This window comes from Acanthochromis polyacanthus, chromosome 6 (assembly GCF_021347895.1).
Source record: "Acanthochromis polyacanthus isolate Apoly-LR-REF ecotype Palm Island chromosome 6, KAUST_Apoly_ChrSc, whole genome shotgun sequence".
NCBI classification, from domain to species: domain Eukaryota; kingdom Metazoa; phylum Chordata; class Actinopteri; family Pomacentridae; genus Acanthochromis; species Acanthochromis polyacanthus.
In genome coordinates, this window is record NC_067118.1 from 3,390,341 (window position 1) to 3,403,159 (window position 12,819).

A 12,819-nucleotide genomic window follows, 5' to 3' on the forward strand; every position below is an offset into this window, starting at 1 on the left:
TGTTTTTTAAAAATATTCTACTCGTCAGTATTTATGCGCTAAAATACAAAATCGAGCTCCTCATATGTGAAAACTTATTTGGTGATAAAATCAATTCTCATTCAGGTTTTCTCAAAATATAAATACAACCATTTCAATTTGGACCCAAAAAAAGAAACAAAGAAATATTTATTATTAACATGTTTTAATGTCTCCAGTTGCCTTGTTTAATGTAATTTCCAGCCTTAAGAAACTTACAAGTCAAATAAAAACAAAAATTTAAGCGATGGATGAATTAATTAATCAACATCAGTTCTGTGATGTGACCAGTTAAATCTGAAATCCTCTGTTTTGTCTTTTTCAGTCGACTCGCTGCTGTTTAGAAGCTGCATTTAGTGAGGAACTGATTTGAAGCTCGAAGGTCAAACTGATCAATAAGTTCGATCTGCGTCTCTCTCTGTCACAGTGGTTCTAATTTACTGGACATTCAGTGGCCTGAAGGCTGCAGAGGAAAAGGTCAGAAGGTCCAACAGAGGTAAGATCAGAAGCTGAAAACACACCAGACTGCTCTGAAAACATCTATTGGTTCTGTGTTACAGGGAATTATTGAACAATGAAAACGGCTATAGAAGACCAACAGCAACACAGAGAATACAATTAATATGTATTTATATTAAAGCCAAATTCAGAGAATCTTACATATGAATTTTAAATATTCGACAGAAAGCTATCAAACTACACAGAAGTAAATAGTTTAAAAAAACAAATAAAAAGGACTAAAGCTTTAAAAAAATTACAAAAATAGCAAATATCTAAGAAATGATTATACTTTAGATGATTTAAATGCAGTAAAATGTTTGGTTGTAAAGGAATGGATTAACATTTAGAAAAATACAGATTTTTAATGTGTACATTAAATTTTTCTTTTACAATTAGCGTGAATTATATCCTTTCTTTCTGTGATTTTTCCACTGATTATCTGTAATTTAACAATATGCGGAAAATCTCCAGAATGACTGTAAATCGTAAAAAAAATAGACATCCAGTTAAAATCTGTTACAAAAACACTTATATTTTAAATCATAAAATCATGTTTTAAAGTCCTTTTCAGTTCAAAATAGTTATACAAAGGCCGGTTAGTGTGGTTTGAGGTTCCGTAATGAACTCTGTATTATTATTATCGTTTAGCATTTTACCCCCCAAACACAATATTTGACAACTTTCTAGATGGTCCTATATAAAGTGGAGAGATTTAGGTTTTTGGCATGAAGCTATGACCTAAAATAATTCCTGTTTGTTTTGAACTAGCTAATTAAAAAACGATCCTGACCTGTGACGGGCTTTAAAAACTGACTTCTCTCTATTAAAATAAAAGCCCTCCTCAGCAGATTTTGTACAGATATATAGATATAGGTAATATAGATTTAATATATTATGTAAATACTGAGTTTTTTATGAATAGTTTCATGTGAAAATAAAGCATTATAATATTTCAGCAGTTTCATTTTTTCATCATGAAATTAGCATAACACATTAGTTTATTTGCATTTGAAATGTTAAAATGATCACAATTCAAAATGAAATATTGTGTAAATGTGTGTAAAAGTGTAAATACAGAAGAAAAGTCTCAGTTTGGTACACGTGTGACTTGACAAAGAGCCAGTTTTGAGTTTTTATTTGGTTCCTGCATCAACATCTTCTCTGAATTTATCTATTAAAGGTTCCTTCAGGGTTCTTGAATGCTCCCAGAGTTCCTTGAGGTTCTCCTGATTGTCAGACTGTTCACTAATCAGGGATGTTTCTGCCGTTATTTCCCATCAGGTGGTTCAAACATGGAGCTCTACAGGAAGAGTCTGGACCTCAGTTCCTCTGTGGACCAATAAACTGATGAGGAAACATGGATCAGAGGTGAGTGTGAAGGAAAACTAAGATTCTGAAGTCTTGAATTAAAAGAGGAAACAGTTGGAATGAAGGTTCACTGTTTTGGACATCATTGTTGAAGGTTCAGGAATGTGCTGATGATTTACAGAAGTTCAATGAATTATTCAGACTCTTTAATGTTAACAGTGACAGTTCAGACGCAGCGGCTTCTTATTTCAGATACAATAAGTAAAATAATTTAAAGATCTGAACTCGTCAGCAGCAGCTTCTTTCTGTCTCTGCTGGTGGGTTTGAAGGGTTTTACTGCCACCTTGTGTCTGATCATAGTTACTGCTCCACACAGGTTTCTGGACTCCACATCATTTTTTTCTGTTTCACAGTTGTGCTCATAAGTTTATAAACTCTGGTAGAATGAGTAAAATATGCACCATTCTTTAATGAAAACATGAACAATGAGAGCAAATACAATAATATGATAATAACTTTGTCTGAAACACTAACCCTAAATGGAAGAAAAGATTTACCGTGATCAACCATATATTTATTTTATTTGACCTTTATCTTACCAGGTAGAACTGTTTGAGAACCAGTTCTCAGTTGCAAAGCAAAAGGAATAAGGAAAGAGAACAAAAAATTATAGATGGATGGATGGATGGATGGATGGATGGATGGATGGATAGATGATGGAGGAGGACTGAGTGTGTCATCAGAAATAAAGGTGGACATATGAAGGACTGAAGGAACCAAAGAATCTCATGAAACATGGACTCACTTTACTTTCACTGAGTTCCTGCTGTGGAGCCTGAATTTAATATAGAATCTAAACTGATGGAATAAAATACTCTAGTGTAGAAGTAATCTGATTACTGTGAGGGGATACAGTTTGGAATCATTTGATATTTCAGGGATATGACACAATAAAGGTCTTCACACAGGTTTTCTTGTGTTATATTTATTTGAATAACATACCAGAGAACACATGAAGTACATGAAGTACTTTTAGATGAATCATGTTTAATTCAAAATTTATCACTTTTTCCATCATTTCTGAGCCTCAGAACTTTATCAGTACAGCAGATAGAACCATGACATTTAGGAGGAAAAACACATTTTATACAGAATGTGGACACGGTGAATTACACTGGATATCACTGGATGACACATGTCTTCCCTTTCACTAATTTCTGTATACCTGCCACAGCAGTTCCAACAAGAGCTCCAGCAGCAGCTCCAGCTGGACCTGCAAGAGCTCCAATTGCAGCCCCCAAACCAACAGTTTTAATGAAAGAGTTTTCTCCTTCAGCCTCTTTTCTTGCATCTTCAGCCGTCATGTCTGGATTTTTTCTCATCAGCTCTTCTTGCTTCTCTTTTATGGCTTTCTCAGCTTCCTGCAGCATGTCGTTGGTGAAGCATCTTCCTCCGTTCCTCTGAACCAGAGTGTTGATCTTTATCAGAAGCTCCTCAACCTGAGAACGATCCTTGGATCTGTTGTTAAAAACATGATATTCTCCCCGACACTGACTGATGAAGTTCTTCAGAGCTGGGTTTCCTTCTATTATGTCTTCTATGGACTTTCCGTCTTCCTCCAGATCGTCTCCACGGGTGAACAGGGCCATGGTGTATTCTGATGACTTCTCTCCAAACAGCTCCTGGATGAGTCTCACTGTTTGCTTTTCTTCTTCAGTGAATCTTCCTGCCTGGATCACCACCAGGAACACATGAGGACCAGGAGCAGAGAAGGAGATGCACTTAGCGATCTCTAATTTTATCACATCATTAGATTGGACAGTGTCAAACAGACCTGGAGTGTCGACTACAGCCAGAGTTTGAGCTCCAAACTTTCCTCTTTCCTTCCTACACTCTGCTGTCACAGAAGCAGCAGATGAGGTGGATTCAAAACATCTACTTCCGATGATGGTGTTTCCTGCTGCACTCTTTCCAGCTCCAGTTTTTCCAACCAGGACCATCCTGAGGTGATCGTCCTCTTTACCTGTGGGAAGATAAAACACAAACTATCAGCTGCTGCTGAGAGATAATTGGTCAGGATGAATGATAAGCTGCTGGAACACAGCTGTCAGTGTCCACAGTGTTCTACATCCACAGATATGACTAAACTAAGAGGAAGCATCCAGAATGACTAAAAAGTGAAAGAAAATGTCCATAATTATTTAAATAGTTGATGAAATGATAAAAAAAATACCAGAATGATTCAAAATAGTTTCATATGAAAGAATTTGTGGACAAAGAAAAACCGTTAAATGTATAAATGTGTCCAAAATTTCTTAAAAAGCTCAAAAATGAGAAAAAAAACTCTCAAAAATGACTCAAAGTCTAAAATAAAATTTATTAAAATTGTCCAACAGGAAAACATTTGTTCAAAATGACACATATTTCACTTTTCTAACATCAAAATTGTCTGAAAAACTAGAAATGATCAAAACACAGAAGTTCACCTCCATCATAGTAAAGAGTGTTTAAAGCTGGAAATGTTCTCACCAGACTGAGATTTGCTGCAGGACATGTTTGCTTCTTGGTTGAGGTCGAGTCTCTTCTGATGTCTTCAGTCCTTTGGCTCACAGCTTATATAGTCCTGATAACGTTATTTAATGCTTTGCTTTTTTACTGAAAGTGAAGTGACTCAAAGTGAAACTAACAAGTGAATGAGTAAAGAAACTCTCTGAACTGTCGTGACTCTGTTTCCCGTAAACCAACGCTTTATTCTAAATACCTCCACCTGCCTCCTCCTTTTTCCATTGTTCATTGTATTAGCAGGAAAACCGGGATCAGGAAAACAGCAGAGACTTGTTTTGTTTTGTCACATCGTTTGTTGAAATAAATGGACAGCAGTGACTTTTGAAGAGTTTTGCTGTTTTTATTCATTAATCATTGAGAAAAGTGATGCTGTTCGACGACTCATTGACTTGATGAGACTTGTGGCTCATTATTTCACTGTGTGGAACTCAGTTAGCCCTGTGACAGACTGGTGACCTGTCCGGGGTGTCCCCTGCCTTCACCCGAGTCAGCTGGGATAGACTCCAGCACCCCCTGCGACCCTAGTGAGGATAAAGCGGTGGATAGAGGATGGATGGATGGATGGAACTCAGTTTGTGGTAAATCTTAAGTATAGCACATGTAAACTGACAGTTTAGTAATATGCTCTCAAATGTGATTTCTTTTACTGGGATGAATACGGTCCTACTGATTTATTTTGACCTGGATATTTTAGTAATGTAGATGCTAGCATTAGTAATTAGGTTTGAACTAAATATTCCGTGTCTTCAGCATCCAGAGAGGGTGATCACATAGCAGACTCAATATTAGTGTATAGTGGAATAAGAGCAGAGCAAAATGTTAACATTAGTTAAAGCTAAAATGTTCACATTCAAGTTAAAAACATGTCAGTTATGCCAACTTATGTTTGCTACACATTTGCATTGGAGCACATGCCTGGTCACAACAACATGTCATAGTACAGTATGTGACAAGAAAAATGTCATAGTAAGTATGTGGCAAACATTTTTTTGGTGTGTGTTGTAAGAAAAAACATTTGTATCGTATGTTGCAAAAAACACCATACTTCTGTATTTTGACAAGGAAAAGATTTCAGTAAAGTCTGTCATTAAAAACATCATTGTTTAGTGCCTGTCTACTTAATGTTGTATTTACTCTCAGATGTATGTTGCTTTGGAAAAAAGCATCTACTAAATGAAATTACAAATTGTACGTTTTCATAAAAATCTTCAGATTGTGTCTCACCAAAAACATCGTAATTTAGTATTTTGTAAGAACTTCTTGGTCTACTGTGTTGCAAAAACTGCCATGGGGCAAAAATGTAAAATGATTCAACATTACAAAAATAACTTTGTGTAAAAAAAAATTTGAAACTGGAAATAGTTCTATTTCTTCCTCATCGACTCAGTCTCTCCATCTTGATGTGTAAAATGGTTCATTTCACTGTTGCTGTGAGCCAATGATGAAAAGATCTACAGCAGACTGTTAAACAACAGTGAGTTGTGTAATTCAATATATTATAATCTAATACACTGCTCAAAAAAATTAAAAGAACACTTTGAAAACACATCATTATTTCAATGTGGGGAAAAACAAACTGGATATGCATATTGATATGGACTGGATAATGTGTTAGGAATGAAAAGATGCCACATTGTTTGATGGAAATGAAAAATATCAACCCCCAAGAGGGCTAAATTCAAGACACCCCAAAATCAAAGTGAAAAACTGATGTGGCAGACTGGTCCATCTTTCTGAAATTCCTTGGCAGCAACTCAAATGTAGCTGCAACGGGACACAAGCCAGTGTCTTATTGTGCCGGTCCCAAGCCCGAATATATACAGAGGGTTGTGTCAGGAAGGGCATCCGACGTAAAACTTTGGCCAAATCAAACATGCGAATCAAACGTATGACTTCCATACTGGATCGGTCGAGGCCCGGGTCAACAACGACCGCCATCGGTGCTGTGGACCTACAGGGTGCCGGTGGAAAATGGACGACTGTTGGTCGAAGAAGGAGGGGAGGAAGGTGTGTTCGTAGGAAGAGAGAGAAGAGGAACACCAAGAGTCTAGGACTGGGAGTAGGGACTTGTGTTGGAACTATGACAGGAAAAGGTAGAGAGCTGGTTGACATGATGCAGAGGAGGAAGGTGGACATATTGTGTGTCCAGGAGACCAGGTGGAAAGGTAGTAAAGCTAGAAGTTTAGGAGCAGGGTTCAAGTTGTTCTATCATGGTGTAGATAGGAAGAGAAATGGAGTAGGAGTTATCTTGAAGGAGGAGTTTGTTAGGAATGTCCTGGAGGTAAAAAGAGTGTCAGATCGAGTGATGAGCCTGAAGCTAGAAATTGAAGGTGTGATGTTCAATGTTGTTAGTGGATATGCGCCACAGGTAGGATGTGAGCTGGAGGAGAAGCAGAAATTCTGGTTGGACCTTGATGAAGTGATGCAGAGCATCCCTAGAAGTGAGAGAGTTGTCATTGGTGCAGACTTCAATGGACATGTTGGTGCAGGAAACAGAGATAATGAGGAGGTCATGGGCAGGTTTGGTATCCAGGAGAGGAACGCAGAAGGACAGATGGTGGTTGACTTTGCAAAAAGGCTGGAAATGGCTGTAGTGAATACTTTTTTCCAGAAGAGGCAGGAACATAGGGTGACCTACAAGAGTGGAGATAGCACACAGGTCGACTACATCTTGTGTAGACGGTGTAATCTGAAGGAGATCAGTGAATGCAAAGTAGTGGCAGGTGAGAGTGTAGCCAGACAGCATAGGATGGTGGTGTGTAGGATGACCCTGTTGGTGAAGAAGATGAAGAGGGCAAAGGCAGAGCAGAGGACCAAATGGTGGAAGCTGAAAAAGGAAGCGTGTTGTATGACTTTCAGGAAAGAGTTGAGGCAGGCTTTGGATGGTCAGGAGGTGCTTCCAGATGACTGGACAACTACAGCAAATGTGATCAGGGAGACAGGTCGGAGAGCACTTGGTGTGTCATCTGGAAGGAAAGGAGATAAGGAGACTTGGTGGTGGAATGAGGAGGTGCAGGAGTGGATCCAGAGAAAGAGGTTAGCTAAGAAGAAGTGGGACACTGAGAGGACTGAAGAGAGTAGACAGGAGTACAGGGAGATGCAGCGTAAGGTGAAAGTAGAGGTGGCAAAGGCCAAACAAGGGGCTTACGATGACTTGTATGCTAGGTTGGACAGTAAGGAGGGAGAGACTGATCTGTACAGGTTGGCAAGACAGAGAGACAGAGATGGGAAGGACGTGCAGCAGGTTAGGGTGATAAAGGATAAGGATGGAAGTGTGTTGACAGGTGCCAGTAGTGTGATGGGAAGATGGAAAGAGTACTTTGAAGAGTTGATGAATGAGGAAAATGAGAGAGAACAAAGAGTAGAAGAGGTGACTGTTGTGGACCAGGAAGTAGCAAAGATTAGTAAGGATGAAGTGAGGAGGGCATTGAAGAGGATGAAGAGTGGAAAGGCACTTGGTCCTGATGATATACCTGTGGAGGTATGGAAGTGTCTCAGAGAGGTAGCTGTAGAGTTTCTGACTGGGTTGTTCAACAGGATCTTAGTGAGAAGATGCCCGAGGAATGTAGGAGAAGTGTGCTGGTGACCATCTTTAAGAACAAGGGAGATGTGCAGAGTTGTGGCACAGAGGAATAAAGCTGATGAGCCACACGATGAAGCTATGGGAAAGAGTAGTTGAAGCTAGACTAAGGGCAGAGGTGAACATCTGTGAGCAGCAGTATGGTTTCATGCCAAGAAACAGTACAACAGATGCAATACTTGCTTTGAGGATGTTGATAGAGAAGTACAGAGAAGGTCAGAAGGAGCTGCATTGTGTCTTTGTAGATCTGGAGAAAGCTTCTGACAGGGTGCCCAGAGAGGAACTGTGGTTTTGTATGAGGAAGTCTGGAGTGGCAGAGAAGTATGTTAGAGTGGTGCAGGACATGAATGAGGACTGTAAGACAGTGGTGAGGTGTGCTGTAGGTGTGACAGAGGAGTTCAAGGTGGAGGTGGGAGTACATCAGGGATCAGCTCTGAGCCCCTTCTTGTTTGCTATGGTGATGGACAGGATGACGGACGAGGTTAGACAGGAGTCTCCATGGACTATGATGTTTGCAGATGACATTGTGATCTGTAGTGAGAGCAGGGAACAGGTGGAGGAGAAGCTAGAGGCGTGGAGGTTTGCCCTGGAAAGGAGAGGAATGAAGGTTAGCCGCAGCAAGACGGAGTATCTGTGTGTGAATGAGAGGGACCAAGTGGAAGAGTGAGGTTACAGGGAGAAGAGATCAAGAAGGTGGAGGATTTTACGTACTTAGGGTCAACAGTCCAGAGCAATGGAGAGTGTGGAAAAGAGGTGAAAAAGCGTGTACAGGCAGTCTGGAACGGCTGGAGAAAAGTGTCAGGTGTGATGTGCAGGGATGGGATCCGCTGACTTCCGCCGATTTCATTTCAAGTTTGAACACTTTATTGTCGCTGATACTCCCGCGAGATGGTAACGACGTTAACGATAGCTTGCTAACGACGTTAACAAGCTGTCGTTCGATTGTAAACGGCCCAGCAATTGGAAGTCGCTGCGCCGCCGCCGCACACAGGAAAAAAATTACACTGGACATGAGACCGGTAATGTAGTAAGCTTTACCGGACTTCTGGTACACAAATCGGATTTGACCGATGATCCGACGTCATTGGCGCACACTGCTACATACCTCTTCACTCTTCCTCCCCAAACCGACTGTCATCTTCCTCGCTCGCGCTGCATTCAGGGTCGCTCGGACATCTCGCTCCCCCCCCCCTCTCTCACACACACACACACACACACACACACACACACACACACACACACACACACACACACACTGCTCTCTCGCCCTCTCTCATAACGGAGCCACACACTCTCATAACAAAAGTCTATATCCATGTAAATATCACCTACAGTCAGTAAAAGGAAATGTGCTCGCGAAATAAACAAACACATATTTTTATAAACGGTGAGAGGAAACGATGGAATCCAGAAATAAAATTAGAGGCATTTCTTTTCACCGTCTATAGGTGATGTTTGCATGGATATAGACTTTGTTAGGTAATGATGCTGACGGTTTTCGGGGAAGTTTTTATTTGTCTAGTGTCTTTATTTGACACACAACCAGGCGTAGTTGGGACAAACCTGCCACAAAACATCTGGAGATGTCACCAATTAACCTGATTGTCAGTTAAACTAGAACAGCGGTCACCAGAGTTCTTGACATTTTAATACTTAAAAATACTTGCTTGGACCATTAAAGCATTTTGTTCACACTGAGATCATGAGTTCTCAGAGTGATGTCTGCTTGCTCTAAATAAGACAAACAGGTCTTGTTTTCACAGTAAGTTGTGCAGAATTTGAGACCGGGAAGTGAAGTCAAGTCGCCACGAGTTCTCACTTTGACTTCCGGTTCTGCCAGTCGCTTCCAAATGGGAAAAGGCTTTTTATGTTTGTTCAAACCTTAAAATTGGTTTTAAAAAAAAAATGCAACGTTTTTTTCTTTCTCTATTTTTCGTTTTTCGAATTCCATTCTTAAACCAAAAAACAAAAATACAAACCGATTATTTGTTTTTTCTCATTTTATTTTGAAACAGAAAAACGAATGAGCAAATCATACACGGATTCAGTGCATGAATTCACTCTTATTTTACCCGTTTTTTGTTATAGCATAATAAAATAACTTAAAAGCATAGTATTTGCCGCGTGCAATAACTGGGAATAAAATGAATAGAAGCATAAGGTCCAGGTATGCTGGAGCAGAACTTCAAAATGCAGGCCATCAGAGTCAGATTTCTAAACTCTTGATGGTAAAGTATCTGACAGTTTTCATTTCTTTAAACATCCAAAAGTACTATGAGGCAACATTTACTGGCCAGTCTGAGGAACCTTCATAAGCATGAATGAAGATACATTCCAGAAGATTCCAGTGTAACCAGGTGGTGGAAACGTTCACGTATTTGCATAAGAAACAAACATGAACATGTGGAAATATGTTTGTTTTACACTAATCTGTTACTCTTCTGAATATATCTGTGGTACTGACTTATTGAAATAACATATATTATTTAGATTATAGACTTTCATTTGTTTCCAAACTTTTGGCTCACCCTGTACATATGCTGACCTTTCTGCTCTAGATCCATAATTTAAATAAGTTACAAGTTTGCATGAAATGGGAAAATGATCAGCTGTAGTTACAGTGTTCAGGGTACATCTGATGATACATTGTCAACGTTGCATGCACACTACCAGACTAAAGTTTGGACACACCTTCTCATTCAGTGGTTTTCAGTTTATTTGTATTGTTTCTACATTGGAGATTAATACTGAATATTAACATTCTTTTATTTACAACATACTTTCATATGTATACATGTACCGAATGAGAAGGTGTGTCCAAACATTTGACTGGTAGTGTGGATCAAGCTCATCCAACATGAAATGACAGCCACATCACTGTAAGGGGCAAAGCCTTTTCTTCTCTTGATCAGAGAAGCTCATCTTGCAGAAATCTGCTGGCCTGGAGAAGTCTGCTACTTTCACAAATGCTATGTAACAGACGTCATCACGTTAGAGTTGCTCCTCAAATCACATGCTTCATCTTGAAAGAATTGCGTGATATATGGACGGACAAAGAAGTCGTCTTTGTTACGTGAGTTTCTACAATAGCGGCCCGGTATCGGCAGTCCGACTCACTAAAGACTCCTCTCATGGAACAGCCTGGACATGACCGACTGGTTCCAGTCAGACCCGCGACAGACACTGAGAAGAAACTGTTGAGTATTATCAGCCTGCTGTCTTTTTTGTTCTGTCATTATTTAGATAGATAGATAGATAATGGAGGAGGACTGAGTGTGTCATCAGAAATAAAGGTGGACATATGAAGGACTGAAGGAACCAAAGAATCTTATGAAACATGGACTCACTTTACTTTCACTGAGTTCCTGCTGTGGAGCCTGAATTTAATATAGAATCTAAACTGATGGAATAAAATACTCTAGTGTAGATGTAATCTGATTACTGTGAGGAGATACCGTTTGGAATCATTTGATATTTCAGGGATATGACACAATAAAGGTCTTCATACAGGTTTTCATGTGTTCTATTTATTTGAATAACATACCAGAGAACACATGAAGTACATGAAGTACTTTTAGATGAATCATGTTTAATTCCAGATTTATCACTTTTTAATGAACTTTTTCCATCATTTCTGAGCCTCAGATCTTCATCAGTACAGCAGATAGAACCATGACATTTAGGAGGAAAAACACATTTTATACAGAATGTGGACACGGGGAATTACACTGGATATCAATGCGTGACACATTTCTCTATGGCTCCCACAGCAGCTCCAATAGCAGCTCCAGCAACAGCTCCTTCTGGACCCAGTACAGCTCCCATTGCAGCCCCCTTCCCCATATCAAGGAGCGAGTTGTCTCCTTCAGCCTGTTTTCTTCCATCTACAGCATCTACAGCCATCATTTGTGGATATGCTTTCATAAGCTGTACTTGCTTCTCTTTTATGGCTTTCTCAGCTTCCTGTAACATCTCGTTGGTGAAGCATTTTTCCCCATTCCTCTGAACCAGAGTGTTGATCTTTATCAGAAGCTCTTTGACCTGAGAATGATCCTTGGATCTGTTGTTAAAAACATGATATTCTCCCCGACACTGACTGATGAACTTCTTCAGAGCTGGGTTTCCTTCTATTATGTCTTCTATGGACTTGCCGTCTTCCTCCAGATCGTCTCCACAGGTGAACAGGGCCATGGTGTATTCTGCTGAATTCTCTCCAAACAGCTCCTGGATGAGTCTCACTGTTTGCTGTTCTTCTTCAGTGAATCTTCCTGCCTGGATCACCACCAGGAACACATGAGGACCAGGAGCAGAGAAGGAGATGCACTTAGAGATCTCTAATTTTATCACATCATTAGATTGGACGGTGTCAAACAGACCTGGAGTGTCGACTACAGCCAGAGTTTGAGCTCCAAACTCTGTTTCCTTCTGACACTTGGCAAGAAGATGAGGTGGATTCAAAACGTTCTTCTCCTATGATGGTGTTTCCTGCTGCACTCTTTCCAGCTCCAGTTTTTCCAACCAGGACAATCCTGAGGTGATCGTCCTCTTTACCTGTGGGAAGATAAAACACAAACTATCAGCTGCTGCTGAGAGATAATTGGTCAGGATGAATGATAAGCTGCTGGAACACAGCTGTCAGTGTCCACAGTGTTCTACATCAGCAGATATGACTAAACTAAGAGGAAGCATCCAGAATGACTAAAAAGTGAAAGAAAATGTCCATAATTATTTAAATAGTTGACAAAATGATTTTAAAAAATCCCAGAATGACTCAAAATAAGCCTGGCGGCCGTCTCTCAATTGTCTTTCGACCTTCAAAAAATTCCTGGATCCAGACGGTGATTCGG

At 39.9% G+C, this 12,819-nt stretch overlaps 2 protein-coding genes across 42 annotated transcripts in view; one reads left to right on the forward strand and one right to left on the reverse strand.

The window, feature by feature from the left end:
- The window catches only part of LOC127534328 (GTPase IMAP family member 9-like), a 268,581-nt gene that overhangs the window by 228,955 nt on the left and 26,807 nt on the right, over window positions 1-12,819 (forward strand). For 8 of the 41 annotated variants that reach the window (XR_007942409.1, XR_007942410.1, XR_007942411.1 and 5 more), the window contains 2 exons: window positions 344-514; window positions 1,801-1,887. The exons of 21 other annotated variants lie outside the window; for them this stretch is intronic. The gene's annotated coding sequence lies outside the window, so the exon portion shown is untranslated. Of the gene's footprint in view, window positions 1-343; window positions 515-1,800; window positions 1,888-3,244; window positions 3,359-12,819 lie in introns of those variants that run through there. 12 more of the 41 variants (XR_007942407.1, XM_051949222.1, XM_051949227.1 and 9 more) reach the window with 7 other exon arrangements.
- LOC110969288 (uncharacterized) overlaps window positions 1-12,819 on the reverse strand; it is a 50,339-nt gene that overhangs the window by 36,802 nt on the left and 718 nt on the right. Inside the window, exons 2-3 of the mRNA XM_051949681.1 lie at window positions 11,720-12,442; window positions 3,011-3,872 (exon numbers count right to left, since the gene is read on the reverse strand). Of these exons, the coding sequence (XP_051805641.1) occupies window positions 3,011-3,872; window positions 11,720-12,442 (1,585 nt within the window). The remainder of the gene's footprint in view (window positions 1-3,010; window positions 3,873-11,719; window positions 12,443-12,819) is intronic.